We start from the raw sequence: 24,689 nt of genomic DNA on the forward strand, positions 1-24,689 counted from the left end.
CAAAGGCAACTTCAGAACAATAGCTCCGAAATACTTCCAACACATCACCATCAACACGCATGGTGATCGTGTTTTGGACCTCTGTTATTCTCCATTCCGGGATGCCTACACATCGCTCCCCCGCCCACCTTTCGGAAAATCGGATCACTCTTCCGTTCTGCTCCTGCCTGCTTATAGGCAGAAACTGAAACGAGAATCACCCGCCCTCAGGACAATTCAATGCTGGTCTGACCAATCGGACGCTATACTACAGGACTGTTTTGATTACGTGGACTGGGACATGTTCCGGGCAGCGTCTGATGACGACATAGAGGCGTACTCAGATACTGTAACGTGTTTCATCAGGAAGTGTGTAGAGGATGTAGTACCGACAAAAACAATCTGCATCTACCCCAACCAAAAACCGTGGATTAACAGCGATGTTCGAACAGCCTTGTCAGCGCGGACATCTGCCTTTAAATCCAGAAACATTGACGATCGAGAACAAGCCAGTTACGATCTCAGGAAATCCATCAAAGCAGCCAAACGACAATATAAAAACAAAGTTGAAGAACAATTCAACACCAACAACGCAAGAAGCATGTGGCAGGGCATCAATAACATCACAGATTTTAAAGGGAATAAACCAGCTACTGTGAATATTGCCGCCTCTCTACCGAGCGAGCTTAATCATTTTTACGCTCGTTTCGAGGCTCACAACACCGCCCACACAGAGAGTGCTCCCGTGGCTGCTGCAGAAGAGGTGAGTGCACTCTCCATTTCTGTTGCGGATGTAACTCGATCCTTTCGACGCGTGAATATCCGCAAGGCTGTGGGTCCCAATGGCATCCCAGGCCGTGTGCTCCGATGCCGATTTTTATTGAGCTTTCCAATAAAAAAAAACAAATAGCCCGCCCACGCATCAACCGACGAGCGAACATTGGCTGTGTTGTGGGCCTGCAGCTCGTTACTCTTGCGATAGTGAGAGAAGTTGAGGTGTGTTTGTTTGTTCTTGGCATTTTAGTGATGGATGTTATATAAACGGTGGATATAAGGCTGGATTTGGAGATCGTTTGAAACTGATAGATGGTGTGGTCCCAGCACTAAAAGAAATTTAGTGGCATCTAGTGGTGAGTTTGCAAATTGCAACCACTTGCTCACTCCACCCCTCCCTTTTGAAGCACTACGGTGGCTGACCGTAGAACTATTTTCACTTCTTTTTCTCATGAAATGCACTCTGTAGAGCAGTTTGTCTGTTTAGGACTACTGTAGAAACAACATGGTGAATTCCATGTATATGGTGACTCATGGTGTATGTAGATAGAAATAGCTCATTCTAAGGTAATAAAAACAACGCTTCATTATGTAAGGCCTTTATTCACCTCTGAAGACCTAGTTATGTATACTATATTGAATTTCTGTTTCTTGCCCCTGAAGAAATGTATTAATTTATTTATTTGTCTGTATAGCTATAGTAAAGTTCTATTGTTGTGGTTATACTCTAATGGGTCTTTGTTTGTATGCAGATTCGGGCATAAAGGCATGAATGTGCACAACACTGCTGATTGCTCTTCTGCCTCAGCTGTGAAAACCCACTGTGCAGGGAATGAAACCGCTTGTGTTTGTGTGTGGGTTTCATGCTTGTGCGTGTGTCGGGGGTTTCATGATGCAGAAGATAAAATGCCTGCCAAAACTCAATTGTCTTGTTTCCTGTCCTGCTGACACTCTTTTACCCTTTGGACAACAGCAGCATTCCATCTAAACAAATGTAACTTTACCAGATGCATCTTAATCCTCGCCTCGGACCAAACTGTTCGGCTGATGACAATTCTCCGTTTCAAATCTTTTTAATCCGTGACAGCAGACTCGTATTCACAGACAGGAGCGAATCCATCTTTGAACAGACAGAAAGATCGACAGACCTTTCTGTGTAGAAGCTTGTGACCCCCACCGCACGCACACATCCCTCTTGACAAATCAAGCCTTCCCATCAGCCATCTGCCCTGATAAAAGGTACATTGTTGGGGAATTGGTACAGTAAATTCCTCTGTGAATCAGTGCAAAATAGATTCAAGGTGGAAACGGCCATGCGGTCCATGGTTACGGCCATATCAGGTTTTTACACGAAATAGATCAAGGTGAAATATGTTTTAATATACTGTATGGTTTATTTTCCCTAGCTGTGCTGAAATTAGATATTCCATTGGATGGTTTAGAAGAATCTTAGATGGCATTTTGTCTGAAAGAATCTTCCAGTATCTTCATTTGTACTGTGGCACATGTTTTTGTCTACAAGCAATTACAGTGGACTAATATTTATTGTTATATCTTTTTATATACTGTGTATAAAATCAATTTTTGACAAGTTTTAAAGTGATACCTCTGTCATGAATTACTACCCAACCACCCCCACCCCCAAGTTGTTCCAAACCTGTATACATTTCTTTGTTCTGTTGATCACAATGAAAGATATTTAAAAAATGTTAGCAACTGACATTTCTGGGACATCATTGACTACCATAGTAGAAAGAATTATTGTATCGTTTTTTTTTTCTGTTGAACACAAAACAAGATATTTTGAAGAATTTAGAAAAGCAAACAGTTCTAGGACACCTTTGACTATCATTTAAATTTTTTGTACTATGGTAGTCAATGATGTCCCTGAAATGTCAGTTGCGAACATTTTTCTTTGTGTTCAGCAGAACAAAGAAATGTATACAGGTTTGGAACAACTTGAGGGTGAGTAAAGGATGACAGAATTTTCATTTTTGGGTGGAGTATCCCTTTAATATTCCAGTTTTAAACACACCTGCGAGAAAGTCCTCGCACAGTTTATCATTAACCTGCTCATCACATTTCTGGTTCCTGTCTCTGGCGATATGGCAGCATGTGGAGACATCACACTGGCCACGACCTTTTTTGCAAGCTGACATCTGGCTTTCACTAAAGTGACTTAAAGTATTCAAAGAACAGGTTTTAATGGGTATTGTGTCTATTATAAGCAGCTGTCAGTCTTCAGATAGTCTCTGACTCATTTAGTCTCAAGTGGTTTGTCATTTATCTACTTTAATCTGAAGTAGATCTAAAATAATTTTTAAACCTGTGTCTGTCCCCCCTCCATTCCTTCTTTTATGTCTGTCTATTTCATCTCACTCTGAAGTGTGTTTGGAGGACGGGGACAGGTTCGCTCTTACAGAGTCTCAAGCATCAGTTCTGATTCTCCCCAGGTGTAGTTTGGCTTGATTAAATGCTGCTCTCAAGGAAAAGAAGACGTCTTTCTGTATGCTAAGGCTGTTCTTGAGGGTTTAAAAGGCATCGGACAGATGACGGCATCTAAAAGCGTTGTGTTCACTCAGACATGACCTCATTTTAAGAACGTTACCTGTTATAACGTATTTGAGAAAGCAATTATATTTGTGTCATTCAGGCCCACTTTTAAAAAATGCAGGGCTTGATCAATTGATGCAAGAGTCTTTATTAGGTTGAGGCTCAATACATGCTGTACTTTTACTGGCCCTGACTAAAGATTTTAACAGCCTTGATCATTTCTAAGTGATGTTGAATTTTTAATAGTAAGACCTAGATACATACAAATGCTTATATTTTATTTTATGGCTTTGCATATAGAGCTCAGTGTGGAATACTATCGGACAGACATGCTGTTTGTCTGTATAGGTGGTTGTATTGAACAGTTTCAATTTAGACACCTAGATTGAGTCTAACACTATTTATATATCAGCGGACTGTTTTATTGCAATAGCAAATGGACCTATTTGTGTTGTCAGCTATGCTGTCTGCTGCGAATATTCTTCAACGCTGGCTTTTGTACATGTACTTTGCACAGCATTGTCCATTTGTGGCATATCTCGCGCAAGGATAACAGATTCATTGTACCCTTTAAATATCTCTATTATCATGTGGTATTGCTGCTATTCATAGCTCCCATAGAACTAGCGTTTTGAGTTCTGTCATAAGGTGTGAGAAATATGTCACATTTCTGGTGATGAAAAGCAACCAAATTTCTTGACATCGTTGGCGAGAAACATCTAAATTGATGTTCTACCACCTTCCCAATAGCTTTGCAGCAGCCCCATCAACACTGTCATTGATAATTGTGCCGCCACCCAGACCTTAACTTGTGAAAACCTTCATTTGCCACTGAATTTTTTTTTCAATAGAAGAAATTAGGAAAGAGAGATATTTATCTGTCTTCCATATGCCAGCCTGTAATCTTGTTAGTACCAGATGAAATGGGACAGAAACTTTGCTCATTGGATGATAAAATGGTATCCAATCCTCCAATTTTTACCTGCTTTATTCCTCTTTGCTTTCAGTGAAAAGTCTAAGATATACAAAGGTTTTTTATTCTTTATGTGTTGTCTTATTTCAAATTTGGATTATTGTAAATAAAGCTTTTTTCATATTTAATACATTTCATAATTATTAATTTATAGAGGGTTTCATCGGATACACGCACCTGGCCCGAAGTTAACTTCCAGTCTGTGTTTGGTTATAATATAACATATTTAATTTTTATTCATATTTTCTATATATTACTTGTATTAAATTACATTAAAACTACTCAACAATCATTGGTTCTTTGCGGAGGTCTACCGGAAGTTAAGTTTGGGCCAATTAACATTTATTTATGTTGTTGCCGCTGAAACCGTCTATCTATACTATAAACCCTAATGTAGACTTTAAAGGAAAAAAATTGCACTTGAACAATTTATTTACGTGTCCTTATCCAAAGCATGGGAGCTTTTCAATATAATAGAATTTTAGTTTTTATTTGTATTACTGATGTTGTTTTGTTATAAACTGTTATTTTATGATGATTAAATTCCGCCAATGTCTAAAGTTTTGTGGCACAGTCCGGCATTGTGGCTTCTCCTGTCTCTTGCATGTGTCCGTTTTTACCTAGTCTTGAATGTCATACAGTTTGACATTAATGACAGCTGAGATCCCACAGTGTGGCTTATAGCTACTGTAGGATGATGATCGTACTGTCTGGCAAGGAATAAGCATTATGGAAAATAGTACTGTGTGCACCCAGCTAGCAGCGTGTCAACAAATGGATAGATTCACTTAAACAATACCTTTAAATGTTCCTTTCAAGCCTTTTCATTATAGTAGCAGCACGTGAAGTACGTTTACTATAATGCACCTAATTACATGTTTTTAAGAAAAGGAAAAACTTTCACTACATTTTTCCCTTCTCTTAAAGCCTTACTGTGTATTATTTTTTGTGTATCTAGCTTATTGTGTATTATATTTCACTGCGTTTTTTCCACAGATATGGAGAGACAGGCCGATGGGATGGGCTCCAGTCATAAGAAACACAGTCCTTCATCTCTCGTCCTCTCTGAGCTGGAGGATGGTGCTGACAGTCAAGAGGAGGGCTGGGGGGTAAGTGAGCCATGTTTGAAATTATAATCAATACTTGACAATTTACTTCATTTATAGCAGTTGTTTAAACTTATGTCAACATAGCAAAATGTTAGTTATGTGCTATGTGAGGTATATGCAAACATGATTTTTATTTTACACTAATGCACTAAGTTGTGTAGTTGCTCTGCATATCTATTTTGTCTACAGTATTTCTTTAAATAAACTCTGATTTAGGATTTTGGCTAATTTCATGATACTAGAATGTTTTGAGTTGACACCTTGGATAATGTTATTTCTCTCTGTGTCTGGCTCTGTGGACATGCAGGTCTGTAACATTTTCAAGAAATGTGTGTCAGTGCTCTTACATACGAATGTGCAAATGCATCCTTTCATATACTGTGAGGGTTGCAAGATCAATGTGCATATCCTAATGACCTTATGTGAAGGGTGGCATATTTGATCTCACAAAACTAGTTCACATTGAAAGGTAACTTACATGGACACTGCATAATGAGTGTTCGGAAAATTCAACTGAAGAAATACAGAAATAGCTGACTTTACAGGGTGGTTAAGGTTGGCTGAAGGGGTCCAACCTGATTTAGGAGCTGTATGTACTGTATCTGTTTTAGATCCGTTTTAATCATAGTGAGACTTTTATGAACCCTAGAGAAAAAGTGCTACTCAGCCCTTTCTTAACCTCTACTTTGGCATAAGAAATAATGAGTCCTTTTTTCTGTAGTACAGCATCCTTGTACATACAAATCATACGTCACTTGGATTGCCTTCCTGCAAGATGTCTTTTAGCTGTCAAATGATTTTATAATCCTACAGCTTTGACATGCATGCTACATGAACTTGCCATATTAAAAAGAATATACAGTATCTGTGTCAAGTTAGGCAGAAGTTCGCAACAAAGTATTATTTACACACATGTAGCTCCATATTCTGAAATGTAATTTAAAGGGAAAGTACCTTCAAAATGAAAATTCTGTCATTGTTACAGAATTAATACAATAAAATCATTTAAGCCTACATTTCATTAAAGGAATAGTTCACCTTTAAAATGAAAATTCTGTCATTATTTACTCCCCCTGTTGTCATTTTAAACCTGTGTGATTTTTCCTTCTGTGAAACACAAAAGAAGATATTTAGAAAAATGTTGGTAACAGAAAACTGTTGGTCCCCATTGACTTACATTGGTTTTGTGTTCATACAATAGAAGTCAATGGGGTCCACCGATTTTTGGTAACCAACATTCTTCAAAATATCTTCTTTTGTGTTTCACAGAAGAAGAAAAATAACACAGGTTTAAAATGACAACAGGGTGAGTAAATAATGACAGAATTTTAATTTTAAAGGTGTACTATTCCTTTAATACAATTTAGGCTTAAATGATTTTACTATAACTGTGTTTAGTGCTTTGTGCAAGCACACAGTAGCAGTGGACAAATTTGCTTCAATTCCGAATGTCACAAATCTGGATGCAACCATTCAGCCCCAGAAGAACATGCAGCATCAAAACAGAGCCAATTTTTGGGAATAGCTTCACGTATTGTTTTGTCTGGACTCTAGTCCTTTATGATCCTTTGTCTTTCTATAGTTTATAATGTTCTGTCCTCCTCTAAAGAATACCCTCAGAGACATTCATCTTATTGATTTTTACTAGTCTTCTGCTCCCATGATTGATTTTCTAACCAAGATTAATCCAACCCCTCACTGCTCTGGCCACAAATAAAGCTTGCCTTTTAACCCTGTAGTCTTTCAAAATCATATTTGTTCGTTAGAATTCAGCTTTGGTATATTTGCTTATCATGTATATTGTCCCATTTGCACCTTTTTGAAAAATGTTATTTCCAAAAGAAGATTTTTGGACATTTGTTAAGGTCAACCTATAAGTACACCACAGAAGACCTGTTTTTTGCCAACTCAGTTCCTGATGGGTCTTCTTTCTCCAGGTGCTCGTAGTATAAAGAATTGGAGATCTAGCCAGGCTTAGTGGAACCTTTGTTGACAAGCTTACAGAAATCCTTTTCGAAAAGCCCCAAAAGCAGACCTCGCTGAGCCAACTGGAATAATACAAAAAGAGATTTCTCTCACAGTTATGTCGTAGAGTTTGCGAAAGCCCTGGAGTGGACTTGGAGGACGTGACAGATGTCTCAACAGATATATACCTAATAGAACTTGTTTTGGTTTTCACATCACAAAAACATGACATTCGGGCATCATTTCGGGACAAAAAAAATGTTGTCCCAAAAGACTTGAAAGGAAATGCACAATATTGTATACTTGATTGCCTGAAGCCTTGTAGGAAGCATAACTACTATTATTCCCACACAATCATACCATTTACGTGCTGTGATGTTCAGCCCAGTGTATTGGTTAAGCTATGGTCATTGTGTGATTGTTGCAGATATAGAAGGCGTTTGGATGAAAGCGGTGACCCAGGGGAAAGAACCGCTGCTACGTTCCATTATGTTCACAGAGAACCTTTTATATTCTGGTCATTCAGTTCAATGCATGTTAGTCACAAAGATAATGATACCATGACATCAAAGTATCATTCTGCTTAACATATCCACAGCAAAAACATATGGACTAGTTTCTTTCTTTCTTTCTTTCTTTCTTTCTTTCTTTCTTTCTTTCTTTCTTTCTTTCTTTCTTTCTTTCTTTCTTTCTTTCTTTCTTTCTCTCTCTCACTTCCGGTGTGACTGTTGAGAGCGAGCGTGTGGAACAGAGTGGTGTGAGTGTGGATGGTTTTTGTTGTGAGTAGTTTTTTTCTTTTTTCCTTTCTTTCCTCTGACTTTTCTTCTTATTGCTGGTTGTTTAGTGTGTTTTTTGCCGAGTGCTACCCGTTTTTATCGGGAGTATGACGGTCCCGCGGGCACAGGTTCTGGGCTCACTGACCCGGTGTCACGGAGTAAAAGTGGCGTCGGCAGTCAGTGTGGAGAAATGTTGCTTGGCTGTGGGTGTTGTTGTATCTTCCTCTGCACTGTTGAAAAGGCTAATGAAGTGATAGAGACAGGGATCGTTGTGGATGATCTGTTTCCTGACACAAGGCAGTTTGTTGAGAAAACCAAGTGTTACATGATGGAGGGTTGTTTTACAAACAAAGAGATTAATCGACTGAAAAAGATAGTAAGGAAGCTCAACTCTGAGTTTAGTAATGAGGACAGTGAGAAAGCCTATTTATCTAAGATGGGTTTTTTGGGCAATGCTTTTTATTTTTTCTTTATATTTTTTTTCTTAAGCATGGTTGAAGTTAATGTTGCTACGCTGAATCTGAATGGGGCTAGAAAAATGCACAAACGAGCTCAATTATTTGAAGTCATTCGCCAGAAGAAAATTGGTTACTCTGTTACAAGAGACTCATAGTGATTTTAGTAATGCTGCTGATTGGGCAGTAGAATGGAATGGGGTTGCTGTTCTTTGTACCTCGCTTAGCGAGGGGGTTGCTATTTTATTCGCTAGGAGTTTTACCCCACATTCTTATCAAGTTGAAGAGGTTGTTAAAGGGAGACTTTTGAAAATAAGAGCCTCTTTTGAAAATATCACTTTTGTTTTTATTTGTGTTTATATACCAACTTCAGCTGTGGAAAGAATGTTATTTTTAAATACTTTGTGCTCTGTTTTGCAGAATGTCAGTGTTGATGAGTATTTATTTTTGGGTGGTGAATTTAACTGCACAGAGTCCAATTTAGACCGAAATCATATTGAACATCAATCACCATCACGTCAACGTCTTGTACAACTATTAAAAACACATGATTTAAATGATATTTGGAGACGGCTTAATGGAGAGCATAAACAATATACATGGACTCATGTCCGTGAAAATATGATCTCAATGGCAAGATTGGAAAGGTTTTATGTTTTAAAGCATCATAGCAGTATTGTTAAGAGATGTTTTATTACTCCATCATGCCTATCAGATCATAGTATGGTACAGTGCTCTGTTTTTTTTTATTCTGTTAAGCCAAGGAGTGCTTACTGGCATTTAAATACCAGCTTATTAGGTGACAAATGTTTTAAAGAAAGTTTCAAGCGTTTCTGGGATGTGTTTAAAACTACAAAGAAGTCTTTTAGAAACTTGCAACAATGGTGGGATTTTGGAAAAGCCCAAATAAAGCAATTTTGTCAACAATATTCTCAGAATGTCACTAGAGAGACAACCCTGACTTTAAATGCCTTAGAGACTGAAATTTTAAAGCTGCAAGAATTGGTTCACTTGCCTGGAGATCAAAGTGGTGTGGAATCTTGTTTAAAAGACAAGAAAACTCAACTTGCTGACCTATTAGGGGTAAAAACACAGGGTGCTCTGGTTAGGTCACGGTTTTTAAATTTAAATGAAATGGATGTGCCATCAAAGTTTTTTTTTAGTTTGGAAAGAAAAAGCGGACAAAATAAAACCATTCATGCTCTACGGTCCGATTCTAATACATTATTGACTGACCCCATGGATATTCGCAAGAGAGCAGTTACTTTTTATGAATCTCTATATAAAGATGAACTGGGTTCTGAATATAGGAACGAGAGTGATTTTTTTGAAAATCTTCCTCAAGTGTCAAAAGAAGGCAATCGGAAGATTTCAGGTGATTTGACTAAAGGGGAATTGGATGAAGCCCTTCAAGGTATGGAGTGTGGAAAAGTACCAGGGATTGATGGTTTGCCAGTTGACTTTTATAAGTCTTTGTGGTCAGAAATTGGGGAGGATTTGCTGGAAGTGCTGAATGACAGTCTAGCCGGTAGGCTTCTGCCGTTGAGCTGCCGTAGAGCAGTCCTCACGCTCTTACCAAAAAAAGGTGATCTGACAGACATCAAGTGCTGGCGGCCAGTCTCCCTTCTGTGCAGTGATTACAAGCTTCTTTCTAAAATTTTAGCAAATCGTTTAGCAAAAGTTGTGGATCAGGTCATCCATCCTGACCAGACATATTGTGTACCCGGGAGGTCAATTTTTGAAAATGTTTCCTTGGTCAGAGATCTTCTTCATGTCTCTAAGGTTTTAAATTTAGATTGTGGTTTTATATCACTAGATCAAGAAAAAGCTTTTGACCGTGTTGAGCATGTCTATTTATGGAGAGTACTGGAAGCCTTTGGTTTTTGTAAAGGTTTTATAGATCAGGTAAAAGTTCTTTATAGTGACGTTCAGAGCATTCTCAAGGTGAACGGTGGTTTATGTGCTCCTTTTGGAGCTTGTAGAGGCATTAGACAGGGGTGTTCACTCTCTGGTATGCTTTATTCTTTAGCTAAAGAACCATTACTACAACAATTAAGAATGAAACTCCATGGCATATCTTTGCCAAAGGTTAATGGTATTTTTTCATTATCAGAGTATGCTGACGATTTAATAATCATGATCAGTAAGCAAAGTGATATACTAGCTTTATTAGAATTACTTGGGGAGTTTAAAAATGTATCTTCCGCTAAAATTAATTGGAATAAAAGTAATGCATTGTTAATAGGAAGTTGGGATAGTGGGAAACCAAAACTGCCTACTGATTTATGTTGGGGAAAAGAGGGTTTTAAATATTTGGGGGTGTTCTTAGGTGATGAGACAGTAGTACAGAAAAATTGGGAAGGAGTCATTGAAATGGTCAAAGGGCGTTTGGAAAAATGGAAGCATTTGATTCCAAAACTGTCATATAGAGGGCGTGTTTTAATTATTAATAATTTGGTGGCGTCTTCCTTGTGGCACAAGTTTGCCTGTGTAGATCCTCCATTGCAGCTGCTGGCAAAAATTCAAGCTATCCTTGTGGACCTTTTTTGGGATAAACTGCATTGGGTTCCACAAAGTTGATTGTTTTTGCCCAAGGAGGAAGGTGGTCAAGGACACATTCATCTTCAAAGCAGAATTGCAGCCTTTCGATTGCAGTTTCTGCAAAGACTGTTGGCTGGACCTACAAACTTTAGTTGGCGTGCTGTTGCATGTTTGATTTTACAGAGTCTTGCTGGTCTGGGGCTAGATAAGACACTTTTTTTGATGGACCCTCTAAAGTTGGATACCTCAACACTGCCAAGATTTTATAAGAACATTTTTAAAGTCTGGAGTCTTTTTGGAGTCCAACGACCAGAAATTTCTCTTTCTCTTTACTGGTTACTAGAGGAACCTTTAATCTGTGGCACTCGGATGGATTTAACAGACTTTTTTTCCCCTGGACTTAGTAAGTTGCTGATTGCACGCAATTTAATTACTATGAGTCAGCTACTGGACACTGTGGGGCCAGACTTTAAGAATGTAGCAGCATTGGCTGAGCGATTGGGAATCAGGTCTATTCGTCTGGTTTCCCAGCTGCTCGTGAAATGGAATGCTGTTCTGAAATCATCTGAATTAGACTTATTGTTGAATTACTGTGCAGGATCTTGTGTTCCCAACCCTAAAGACTTTTTTCCCAGTCTGGAATTATCTGTGAATGTGGAAGGGATCATCTCCCCTTTTTTTGACAATGTTACTTTTTTGTGCAAAGATTTTTTTTTAAGTACTGGCAAATCATTGTATAAATGTTGTGTTTTAGTTTTTAACAAAAAGGTTTTAAGTGAAAAAATTGATACTCCTTGGCGTAAAGTTCTTAAATTGGATGAGAATACAAAACCTGAGTGGAGATCTTTGTATAAACCACCGTTGACTAAGAGAACAGGTGATTTACAGTGGAGAATTCTCCATGGGGCTGTGGCGGTCAATGCTTTTGTTTCAATTTTAAACTCTGAGGTTGTCTCCACATGTCCATTTGTTTTAACAGAGAAACAATATTTCATGCTTTTATGATTTGTTGTAGGTTGCAACCTTTATTTTTAACTGTTAGCAACATTTTTGGTAGTTGTAATGAGACCTTTTCTATGGAGACATTTATTTTGGGATTTAAATATGTAAGGAAAAGATTTCTGTGCCAACTTCTGAACTTTGTTCTTGGTCAAGCAAAATTTGCCATTTACAAAAGCAGAAAAAAGAAATTGGAGCAAAACGTGAATCAGAATGTTGTAGCTCTGTTTTCTAATCTGGTAAAATCAAGAGTGTTGGTTGATTTCCATTATTATAAGTCCTTTAAAGACTTACGTTTGAACATATTTGGTGTTATAACGAGGCTTTGTGCTCTGTTAATGAGGGTGATTTAATTTTTTCATTGTTTTGTTAATTTCTTCCCCTCATTGTGGGAGTGTATGACAAGTAAGAGTTTGCTTTTGTAATAAAAGTCAGGTTAAAAATCAAAATCTCTCTCTCTCTCTCTCTCTCTCTCTCTTTCTTTCCTTCTTTCTTTCTCTCTTTCTTTCTCTCCTCCTTTCTTTCTTTCTTTCTTTCTTTCTCTCTCTCTTTCTTTCTTTCTTTCTTTCTTTCTTTCTTTCTCTCCTCTCTCCCTCGCGCTCTATTAGAAAACGATTCTTTCTTTTGATTAGGAAGATGTTGTGCAAAGTTGTTCATGTTAAAATAGTTCTGAGAATATAACCGACAAACAGATTATTTTGGGATGAGTGAAAATCGTGCATCTTAAATTCAAGCAGAGAAACTGCCTAGAAGAAAGATCACATCTGTTGTTTACATCTGACAATTTTGTAGCACTAAATGAACTTGTAAAAGTCATCAGCTTGTTACAAACTGTATTGAACAGCGCTTCAATATCAGTTCTTGTAATATGCAAATCTTCTTTTAAAACCTCCTCACAGTTATTCCTCATTCTTTCACACACACTTATTTCGTGATCTGCGCTCTGGGGACAGATCAATGCATTGGCATGCAGAGTGGGGTGAGAGCCTCTAGGCTGCAGGAGAGTTCAAATGGAAGATGGAATAACATTAAAAGGTGAGATCAGAACAGACTCCCTGTACACCACCATGACTGCGGGCGAAGCAGCCCTGCCTGTTTATTCATAGACATGCATTTCAAAACCCTTATGTTGCTTTACACTGAGGATCTGTCACAGTTTTAGGCCACTTTCATGGGGCAAAACAAACAAGCAGCATGCCGATTTTTGGAAGTGTGAAAACATTTGATCTGTAGTTAGGTTAAAACTAATGAAAAGAGTATGAAATGTCACGATTGTGGTGCAGAGAAGAACCCAAGCGCAGGCAGGCAGTGAAGGGGTTAACAGAAAATATTTATTTACAAAAACACACAAAACAAAACCCACGAGGGGGTATAAAACAGGAACTAAACTAAGAAACAAACTTGAAATAAAAGACTTCCCACGAGGGGGCAAAATGAAAACAAGAACACTAAACTAAACTAAAGGACACGACCAAACGTCTTAAATCAAAAACACAACAGGGTAGACCACAAGACTCACGGAACAAGGACAAGGCTGGAAACAGGAACACTGGACAAGGCACGGAATCAAGACGACAGGCATGAACACGGTACATAAGAACAATCCACGAGCACAGGACAAAGAAACATGAGGGTATATATAGGAACACAAACGAGGGATAACGACATGGGACAGGTGTGGGACATTAAACACTCAGGGAAACATAAGGAGGAAACAAGAGGGATGGGGCCAATGACAAGACACTGGAGAGAACGTATATTATTGTCAAACGGACAATAATATGTTTCTCTCCACACATAACCAAAGACTTTGTCATGGCTCTGCTACAGGACCAAGAAAAACATGACTAAGGAAGCAGAGCCATGACAGAAGCCCCCCCTTTAATGAGCACCTCCAGGTGCTCACCAAGGGGTAGACGGACAAGACAAGGCAGACCGAGACAAAGACAAAAACCAGACAAACATGGTGAACATGACAAGGGGTAGACAGGACAACAAGACTACAGGACTGGGGTGGCATAACAAAAATAACAAACATGGGAGGGGGGGTGGTGCAAAACAAGAGTTCATAGGGGGCAGTCCAAAAGGGTTGGGGGGAACAGTCCCAGTCCCCGGCTGCGCTCGAGGGCGCTGAGTCCTGGGGGACTTAGGAGGAGTCCCGGGGGGAACAGTCTTTGGCCCTGGGAGTCTCCCAGGGACCGGCTGGACAGGGCTTGACGCCGGCTGGAAGGCCGGCTGGACAGGGCTTGACGCCGGCTGGAAGGCCGGCTGGACAGGGCTTGACGCCGGCTGGAAGGCCGGCTGGACAGGGCTTGACGCCGGCTGGAAGGCCGGCTGGACAGGGCTTGACGCCGGCTGGAAGGCCGGCTGGACAGGGCTTGACGCCGGCTGGAAGGCCGGCTGGACAGGGCTTGACGCCGGCTGGAAGGCCGGCTGGACAGGGCTTGACGCCGGCTGGAAGGCCGGCTGGACAGGGCTTGACGCCGGCTGGAAGTCAGGCCGGCTGGGACGCCGGCTGGATCGCCGGACTGGGACGCCGGCTGGATCCCGGACTGGACGCCGGCTGGATCCCGGACTGGACGCCGGCTGGATCCCCGGACTGGACGCGGCTGGATCACCGGACTGGACGCCGGCTGGATCACCGGACTGGACGCCGGCTGGACACCGGACTGGACTGCCGGCTGGACCACCGGACTGGACGCCGGCTGGCACCGGACTGGACGCCGGCTGCACCGGACTGGATGCACGGCTCGACCACCGGACTGGACGCGGCTGCACCGGACTGGCCGGCTGCACCGGACTGGACCCGGCGCACCGGACTGGATCCGGCTGCACCGGACTGGAGGGTGCCGGCCTGGCACCGGGACCTCGGACTGGATCCGGCTGCACCGGACTGGATGCCGGCTGGATCCCCGGCTGGGCAGGGTTCAGCATCTCCCTCCTCTTCTTCTTCTTCTTCGCCGGCCCACAGGACGTGTGGCCGGCTGGAGCGAAGCGATGGGAGCCGATAAGCTCCGCACCGGAGGAGTCGGACGGGGAGTCCCAGACTCCCTTCGTCTACGCCGGCCTCGGATGCTATGGTGGAAGAGGAGCTGCTGGGGAGAGGCGGACGGTGCGGCCATGCCGATGACCCCGATCTCCATGACGCGACCCTCTGGGATCGCGGGTAGGGGAGATGGATTGGGTTGGGCTGAGACCCTGGACTCCGGGCGGTTCATGGCATATCTCACCGTGCACTCGAAGTCCAGTGGTCTCAGCATCCTCATCTCCGCCCGAGACAGAGGGTCCCTGAGGCCACCGTTGAACAGGACCGCGAGTTCCGCCTCCCCAAAAACCACCTGCTCTGTATAAACTGCCTCCTCTGCAGCCTTTAGGAAGCGGTCACATAGTTCATATATTGTCATCTCCCTGACGGTGGCTGCAGAGGAGGTGAGCTGCGGGATCGTGGGTACATGCTGCCTGCTGGGTTCAGTTCTGGCTCGTGGATTCTGTCAGAACGGAATGAGAGAAGAACCCAAGCGCAGGCAGGCAGTGAAGGGGTTAACAGAAAATATTTATTCACAAAACACACAAAACAAAACCCACGAGGGGGTAATAAAACAGGAACTAAACTAAGAAACAAACTTGAAATAAAAGACTTCCCACGAGGGGGCAAAATGCAAAACAAAAACTAAACTAAAGGACACGACCAAACGTCTTAAATCAAAAACACAACAGGGTAGACCACAAGACTCACGGAACAGGACAAGGACAGGAACATCAGGAACACTACAAGCAAATCACAGCGATACATAAGAACACAGTACAATCCACGAGCACAGGACAAAGAAACATGAGGGTATATATAGGAACACAAACGAGGGATAACGACATGGGACAGGTGTGGGACATTAAACACTCAGGGAAACATAAGGAGGAAACAAGAGGGATGGGGCCAATGACAAGACACTGGAGAGAACGTATATTATTGTCAAACGGACAATAATATGTTTCTCTCCACACATAACCAAAGACTTTGTCATGGCTCTGCTACAGGACCAAGAAAAACCTGACTAAGGAAGCAGAGCCATGACAATGAAATATTTGTCAATGCTACTGGTGTGAGTTCAGTTGTCTTTCAGCTGTCACCAAAAAGATGAATAACTCAGTTAAGCTTAGTTTGTATGCCGTTTGTTTACTGTTTACTAATGTAGAACAAAGCTCAAGAAAACATTAATCATTTAGTCAGTTTATGATCTGACACTACATTTCCCAACTTTCTCTGTTGACGTTTAAAACATCAACAATTACACACCTACCTGTACTAGATTTTTATTTTGTTCAAGAAGTGCCTAAAATCTTCCTTTATTTGTGAAAAAAGATGAAGGTATACAAACTTGCTCAGTATGCCATTTTAGTTTCACTGCTGTTGACCTTCTGAGGACCAGACTTCAAAATTGGACATTTTTGGTTTTTTAAAACATTATTCAATTATAACTTTTTTTTGTAGTTTTACTACTAGTTAGTATATTACATATATGTGACCCTGGATCACAAAACCAGTCTTAAGTAGCACGGGAACATTTTTAGTAAAAGACAAAAATACATTGTGTGGGTCAAAATTATCGATTTTTCTTTTATGCCAAAAATCATTAGGATATTAAGTAAATATCATGTTCCATGAAGATATTTTGTAAACTTTATTTTTGTGAGTGGATGGTCTGCCACAGTGCCCCTGATTAATAACTTCAAAGGCCATTTTCTCAATATTTAGATTTTTTTGCGCTCTCAGATTCCAGAGTTTTAAACGGTTGTATCTCAGCCAGATATTGTCCTATTCTAACAACTCATATATCTATATATATATTTATTCAGCTTTCAGATTATGTAAAAATCTCAATTTCAAAAAATTGACCCATAAGACTGGTTTTGTTGTCCAGGGTCACATATGTAGTAACTCACAAACGCCTCTTTTAGAAGATGAAAATATTAAAATGCTTCTCATAACATTTTACACATTTTATAATTTCATGACAGTATATAGAGAAATGTCCAGCCTGGCCATTTACAGACCTTTTGTATTTACTCTATTTTTCTATTTAGTTTTTACCACTGTCTGCTCCACTTTTTTCCATACCTCTCTAAAATCATTTTGTTTGTGAAAAGTAGGACAAAGTTTACCCACGGGACTTTAGAAAAGGACATTCAAAGAGTTTTCCGACTCTGCCCATCTTTCAAAGCATTAGATCTTTCAGATTCTATCCTTTGTGTCTTGATCCTCATTTCATGCGGCTGGTAAAAATACTGTTTCCTCCTGACTGGTGACTCGCCTGCTAATACACTCAAATTCTTCTGCATCGATGTCTCGTGATTAATGACAGGGAAAACGTTAATTGAAAGCCATCATCTCTTCTGGGCGAACATCTCTGTTTATATTTTGCAGCAAACAAAATTATGATGATGATTACCCTGTCCCCTGCCATATCGCCTGTCAAAGCTCAACCTCACTAAGCCTCGTTTTTCTCACCCCTTCCTGCCTTGCTAATGTAAATAAGGAGAATTAATTAACCTTGCTGATAGTCCTAAGATCTGCTTTCTGCTGGAAGCCATCTGGTTATCATTGCTGTCTTGTCAGAACATGGTGAGAAGATGCAATTCTCATTTATTTATGAGGCATGCCCTCAGTCTCACATCGGGGTCAGACCTACCAAACACTTAGACAGCAGTGGATAGCACCGGACACATCGAACAGCAGGGAGGCCAGTCACTTGGACACCTTCAGCCAAAATATATGAAGCATTTAATTGTGATAAATGAGGTTTTTGGCTTGTCTTCATTATTTGTTTAGCTGAAGTGGCTTTAGTATAATATCTATTTTGTCTGTATTTTTTAAGTTAAAAATAAACAAAGTTACAGAAAAAATTGTGTTCAGAATTTCTTCTTACCTAACCTGTAACCTGCAATTTTATTTTTTAAACAGCGATAGAGAGGCAAACGTTTTAAGGGGATACTTCACCGAAAAATAGCACGATTTACTTACCTTCAAAAGTTCCAAAAAGGCCTACAAAATGACATTCTTCCGATATGCAGATAAACTGACATGCTTACTCACTTATGAAAAAAGATGCAATGAAATTGAATGGCGAACAGTGTGCATTTTGTGGTCCATTAAGTGGTTGGAACAACAGGAGGTGAGTAAATGAATACAGAATTTTCAGTTTGGGGTAAATTATCCCTTTAAACGTTTTCCTACTTTTGTCCCTTTATATCACACCTTAATTCATAAGCAACAGTTCTGAAGAAAGCGTGTTATTGTTATTGGGTCTGGAACTCTTCCAGTGACTTTAAATGTGATTTGCAGTGGCTCTTAGCTGAATGGAAACATTTCATGTAATGTCTATAAATTAGTTCATTCATTGTGTGCTGCACTCAGTCATTGGTTTTGATAGTGACTGTTTCACAGTTATGTGTGGTGGATTAGGAGGGCTGAAGGGGATTACTGCTGATAAGAGAGCGAAAAACCATCACGATTACTGTTGAACTCCAGAAATAACTCAAAGATCAATAACAAAGTTAGAGACACACAGTTATATTGAGAAGAACATTTCTAGAACATTTTTCTGGACTTTTCTTCAGTGTGATAAGAGTCTTGAATTATAATGTGGTACTTTATTTAATGCAGGTAGGCTATGTCTTGGTTTCATCAGAAGGGAATCCATATTTTATTTAAAATTTAACTAGTCTTCTTTTAATATTAAATCAATTGTCCTTCAAACAGATCTGCTTCTTGTTTCCATTGTATAATTTTCAAAGACACCCAATTTGGTGCTCATCAGCTTATGTGACAACAGAAATATATTTAACAAAAAAATGAGTTCAGCCTTTCAAAGGCGGCTGAATAATCAGCATTGTTCAGGCATATCTGTACTAAATACAGTATTGTGTTTTTAGGGAACTTACATTTGAAGTTTTTGGCAGACGCTTTTATTAAAGCAAGTTACATTGTCAGTTTTTCAGTTTTCTGTGCTCCTGAAAATCAAACCGATGACCTCAGGACTGCTCTACCAGTTAAGCTACAGAAATGTTGTTTAAAGGTGTAATAAACAAAATAGTTTAGCCATCCATGAGTATTTGCTTACATAAACACATTTCAAGCATTAGCAGTGATGGTGTAGCAGTTAGTTCATAAACAAAACACAGCTCACAAATTCATGGCTGATGCATGAAGTTGTAAAGCATGAGAGTAGAATTTGTTCAGTTTTGCATTGTTCAATAAATGATCAATATCTTTATAAAAAGCTGTAATAAAGTGTTTAATTGCATGTTTATAACGTTATAGAGCACCTGCCACGGGCCTGTTGAATATGTCTAGAAGTCTTCTATTTATACAGGGTCACTGAACACTCATTCTTCCTGTTGTTACAGGGGGAGGAGCTCCGTAAGTCTGCTCAGGAGAGCCGTGCCAACGCTGAGATGCGCAGACTCCTCACCCAGAAGTTCCTCAGGTTACCATGGAAACCAGAGGTAAAACGTGCTTTTATTGTGTGTAGAAATGTACACTTTATTTTCCTATAAGGCAGAATTGTGTAGGATAATCTACAGTGTTCTGCATTGCCTCTCTCTGTTATTAAAACAGCTTGAATCTGGCACTAGAATTTTATTGACACTGTGCCATTTTGCTGTGAATCTCTTTTTTTCACTCTCACTTACTCTCGTTGTGTGTGATTTCCTTAGGGAGTCACATCCTCCCATAGCTCAGCATCCCTGCAGGAATCGTGCTAAAATTATATGAACAGGTGGCCGAAAGGATGAGAAAACAACAGGCACTGCTGTAGATGATGAACCAGCCAGTTTTGTAGTCCCATAATATAAATGAATTACAAACCCATTTGAATATCAGTCATTAGCACTCTCAACATAGAAGGCCGTATCTTAATTTATACCAATCACTATTACAGCCTTTATACTTTTTGGCTATGTACAAAATATTACATGCAACCGAAACTCTGAATTTCATTCCAAGAATTTGGTGCTTTTGGTTTTTTATAATACTATATACTGTATTTTTTATAATTTAGATAATAATTTTATAATTTAAAGGGACAGTTTACTAAAAAATAAAAATTCTGTCATAATTTACCTCGAGTTGTTTCAAATCTGCATAAATTTCTTCTGATGAACACAGAGAATGATCTTTAGAAGAATGCTTGTAACCAACCAGCTCTTGGCCACCATTGACTATAATAGTAGGACAATTTGTAATGGTAGTCAAAAGTGCCCCACAACTGTTTGCTTTCCTGAAGTCTTCAAAACATCTTATGTTCATCAGAACAAAGAAATTTATAAAGTAATTTTTCCTACTATGGACGTCAATGGTGCTCTTAGAACTGTTTGGCTACAAACATTTTCCCATATCTATTTTGTGTTCAGCAGAACAAAGACATTAATACAGGTTTGGAACAACTTAAGGGTGGGTAAATGATGACAGAATTTTTATGTTTGTGTGAACTATCTCTTTAACTTCATTTCTCCATGCTTCTATCAAGAAGCTTTGGTTATCTGGGGTAATAAAAGAATAAAAAAGAATGTTTAGCTCATTTAATACATTTGATCATTTTACTACATTTTACAATCCATTATATTTGATATAGTTTTAGTAATATTAATATTTTACAACTTCGAGGTTGATGTGTAAATAATGTTTCATATAAATGTTTTTTGTGCCATAAATATAAATTACATGACCATTTTCCAAATTTCTGACCAGAGAGAGACTTATTACATATATTAAAATTGTTTGTTTTTATAGTACACCATACCCTTTTTAAAAAGATAATAAATCAAGAAAAAGGAAAATAAAGTTTTTCATCATGTGACGCCCATAAAGCACCTCTCTATTAAAAAAAACATTCACAGGTTCTATACTCTGATCCTTTACATTTTTTAGACACAATGCTGTGCATTAAGGAAATTCTATATTACAGGGACTACTGCTGTGTAGCTCTTTTCTGAATACTGTGAGAACACAGAACCTGACCCCTCTGTACTAGTGTCGATCAATAAGTCAGCAGTCCACACCTCCTCTCTCCACCTCATCATTGTTGCACGCTAGGAGACAAGACATTGTGTGATAATGAAGAGACAGGGATCAAAGAAGGTCCCTGACCGCGCGTTGCCCCAAAGACCCCTCCTCTGCACTCTGTGACTAATGAGCTCCTTGTTCGATTCTAAATTGCCAGGTGTGGCAAACCCTACAGGTATCTATAATAACAGAGGAAGTGATTCAGAGTACCAGATTCCACAAATAGCAAATCGAGGCCAGACATCACACATGGCACTGCCACATTCCTTCACCCTCTCATTGGAAATGTATCGATTCTTTGTCCGATGTGCATCCGAGATGATACGCAGCAGAGAAAAATACCCCAGTGCTGAGATAACCTCTGGGTTTTTTATCAGTTGATTTATGTGCTCCCCTTACTGTGTTATTGAATGTCATTACGTGGCCAGTAGGAATAACCGGGCTGGGAAATATATCATCAGGCTTTGGGCTAGAAGCACAGCGAGATGACCCTGACAAAGCAGATGTCCATTTCTTCACACTCCATGTGCTGCACCATAGGGAGGTGTTCTTATCAAGCATTGCAGCTGCTCATAATAAAGCGATAAGGGGAAGATGAATGTTATTAATTTTGTCTGACAACATTCAAAGGTATTTATTTATATTATAGTGACAAGTCTATTATTGATAAACAATGAAAGCGTTTAGATTTTTTTATCATTGCTCAGGGGATTATGGTAGTGAGACATGATTTACTGTATAGTGCATTTGTATTACTGCAGGTATTCATATACTGTAGATGTTGTCAAATTGTCCTTGTTTACCCAGGTGTGAAAATGTACACAGTGCACTTTTTTAAAGCCCAGATCTAAATCCACAGTGCACCTGTGAACACATCGCGTTCTCTCTCTGTCCCCACCGCTGTACGTTTGCCATGTGCGAATGCACAATGGCAATGGAGTGGCACAGCCCCATATGCCCCTGACAGCTGTAACCGTCCCCGAGATGGCTCAGCATTCGGTTGCGTCCTGTCCGCCTACTCACATAGTGGGTGTGAAGCCAATCCCACCATCCACACCAGCTGCAATTAGAGAGGCTAAATTTAAATGCGCCTGTGTGGTCGTGGAGAGGCCTAAAAGACTGACAGAAGGGCAAGAGCAATCTAATGTGAGCTCACCTCGTGATGAGTAATGCCCGTATCTGTCACCACCAGAAACATTAGAGGAAGATAAAGTGTGAGAGACAATTGGTTGCATGAAGGTTTGCTTCGCTGCGCTGCATGCACATTTTCTGGTAAATTCCACTTCATATAAATTCATTGTGAAATTGTAAGCATAAAGTTGAAAATATTTCTGAAAGCATTGGGGGTGTCCAGTAGGCATTTAATCACTCTGCAAACTGCATTGTAATGTGGCAGCCATCTTATCAGGCCTAAACACAATTATTTTCCCTCGTTCTTAGGGGGAAAATATAATTACCGTTAAAGTCACTATATAGTTTAAGTTAAAAATGATCAAATTATGTTTTGGAATCAGCAAGGTACTGGTGTTATAATATTAAATGGATTTCTGGGTCACAATAAGTTCACATTTTATTTCATCTGCATTGGTCCACATTCACTAGTTAATCCTCTTGTACTGTCATATGAGTTCTACATTTATAGCTCATTTAGCCATTTGCTCTAAACCGATTTTTCGCTCTCGCCTTTGGCATATTCACAAATCTAGTATCAGCTATTAATTATCTGACTGACCTGGGCATATCTAGGCCTGTGTAAAGGCCTGGAGCCATATTCTCACCACAGTGTGAAGTGTCAGTTTAGCCACCTGTACTTTATAAATAGACCTCCCATTTATGGTGCCATGCATTTTTTCAAATGTTAAGTTACGAATTGTGCGACAGATTTTCCAAAATACCCTTTCGCATTACTGTGCAACAGATGTGGAATATTTGCAGTATTCCAGAATCATTACTATTCACAAGTAGAATGCTTAGGACTAGGGGTGTAAATCTGACAGTTCATCACGATACGATTACGATTTCATTCGATTTGTTTAATATAATCAATATTTTGATATTACTTCACTGTAAAACTTTGCTGTAGTTTTTGCAGCAAGTTTGCCAGTAACTTACTGTAGATTTAATTACTGCTTAATATACTTCCCAATTAGTACTGTTTTCAATTACTTTAATCAAAATTAAAACACTTTGACTTTTGAGATTCAAAATGAGCAAGAAGAGACTGGCATTAGCACAGCAACACTGCAAAAAAATGACATTTTTCCTAAGCATTTTTCTCTTGTTTTCTGTAAAAATATTTAAAAACGTCTTAAATTACGATACATTTACAAAACAAGAAAAGTGACCCAAGATATTTAGTCTTGTTTTATGAAAGAAAAATATATAAACGTAAACGTAAAATGTAAGTTTATGCTTAAAACAAAATTGAACATTAGATCTACAGTAAGTTACTGGCAAACCTGCTGCGAAATTACAGCAAAGTTTTACAGTGTTGCCTAGTCTACACAAGCAGTTATATTTTTAATAACTCACAAATGCAACCAAAATATATAAGATTAATGTTTAGTTAAACTCTTCGAAAACTGCACACTCACTGTCTTTCCGAATGGGACTTTTACAACAAAAAACATATAGACTTAAACAGACGTTACGTGAGGAATGGGGATGTGGAGAGTGTCAAAATAAAGGTACCTCATATCGATATTTTAGGTGTGGCATCGATGCATCGTATGGTTAGAAACTCAATTGATGCATTTATCCATATCGATGTATTGTTACACCCCTATTAGGTGCATGGCCTTGCTAGTTCATACTGTTTAGCTGTTTTTATTGGAGGGGCACCAGTGGCAGTTCTGGCTCACTGAGTGGATAATGACATCATCTGCAATGACAGAACTAAAATGTCTGAACTGTATGAATGATATGGAGAAGTTAAGTGCTCTTACATTTTGTCTTTGTGATGCTGCTTTTTTATTAATTTTTACTGGGATAGACAACAAAATTGTATTTGTTAGATTAATTTTAGATTTTATTTATTTTTAAGATTGTTTAATATTATTCGTTAATTTTTTTATGTTTTAAGACTTACTTATTAGAATAGGATTTAGTTTTTAAAACATTTATTAATCATGGAATTGTTTATTACTATGTCTATTACTGTTAGTTTAAAAAGTGATTCTCACTCTTCTGTTCCTTTTTTTCTGTCAGTATAAAGGTCAGGCCAATCTGCATGTGTTTGAAGACTGGTGTGGCTCATCTATCTTCCAGCTCAGGAAGAATCATCATTTTCCTCTCTACCCGCATGTAAGATTCAGGGAACTGTCTTAGGCATTAAAGGAAATTATGACTTATGCTCTATAAATGTATTCTTGCTTTTGACATCGGCATATTTTAATATTTCTTTCTTTCAATATTTTATGAACAAAACTTCCCCAAATGGTTTCTCTCTAAGGATGCAATTAGCAGGCCGAATATTCAGTAGGAAGATCTAAGTGAAACATCTGT

General features: G+C 39.3%; 1 protein-coding gene across 2 annotated transcripts in view; it reads left to right on the top strand.

Moving 5' to 3' along the window:
* b4galnt4b (beta-1,4-N-acetyl-galactosaminyl transferase 4b) overlaps positions 1 to 24,689 on the top strand; it is a 61,623-nt gene that overhangs the window by 12,390 nt on the left and 24,544 nt on the right. For both annotated transcript variants that reach the window (XM_057330158.1, XM_057330166.1), the window contains exons 3-5: positions 5,276 to 5,388; positions 19,529 to 19,627; positions 24,393 to 24,488. In XM_057330158.1, the coding sequence (XP_057186141.1) occupies positions 5,276 to 5,388; positions 19,529 to 19,627; positions 24,393 to 24,488 (308 nt within the window). The remainder of the gene's footprint in view (positions 1 to 5,275; positions 5,389 to 19,528; positions 19,628 to 24,392; positions 24,489 to 24,689) is intronic.

This window comes from Triplophysa rosa, linkage group LG1 (assembly GCF_024868665.1).
Source record: "Triplophysa rosa linkage group LG1, Trosa_1v2, whole genome shotgun sequence".
Taxonomy (NCBI): domain Eukaryota; kingdom Metazoa; phylum Chordata; class Actinopteri; order Cypriniformes; family Nemacheilidae; genus Triplophysa; species Triplophysa rosa.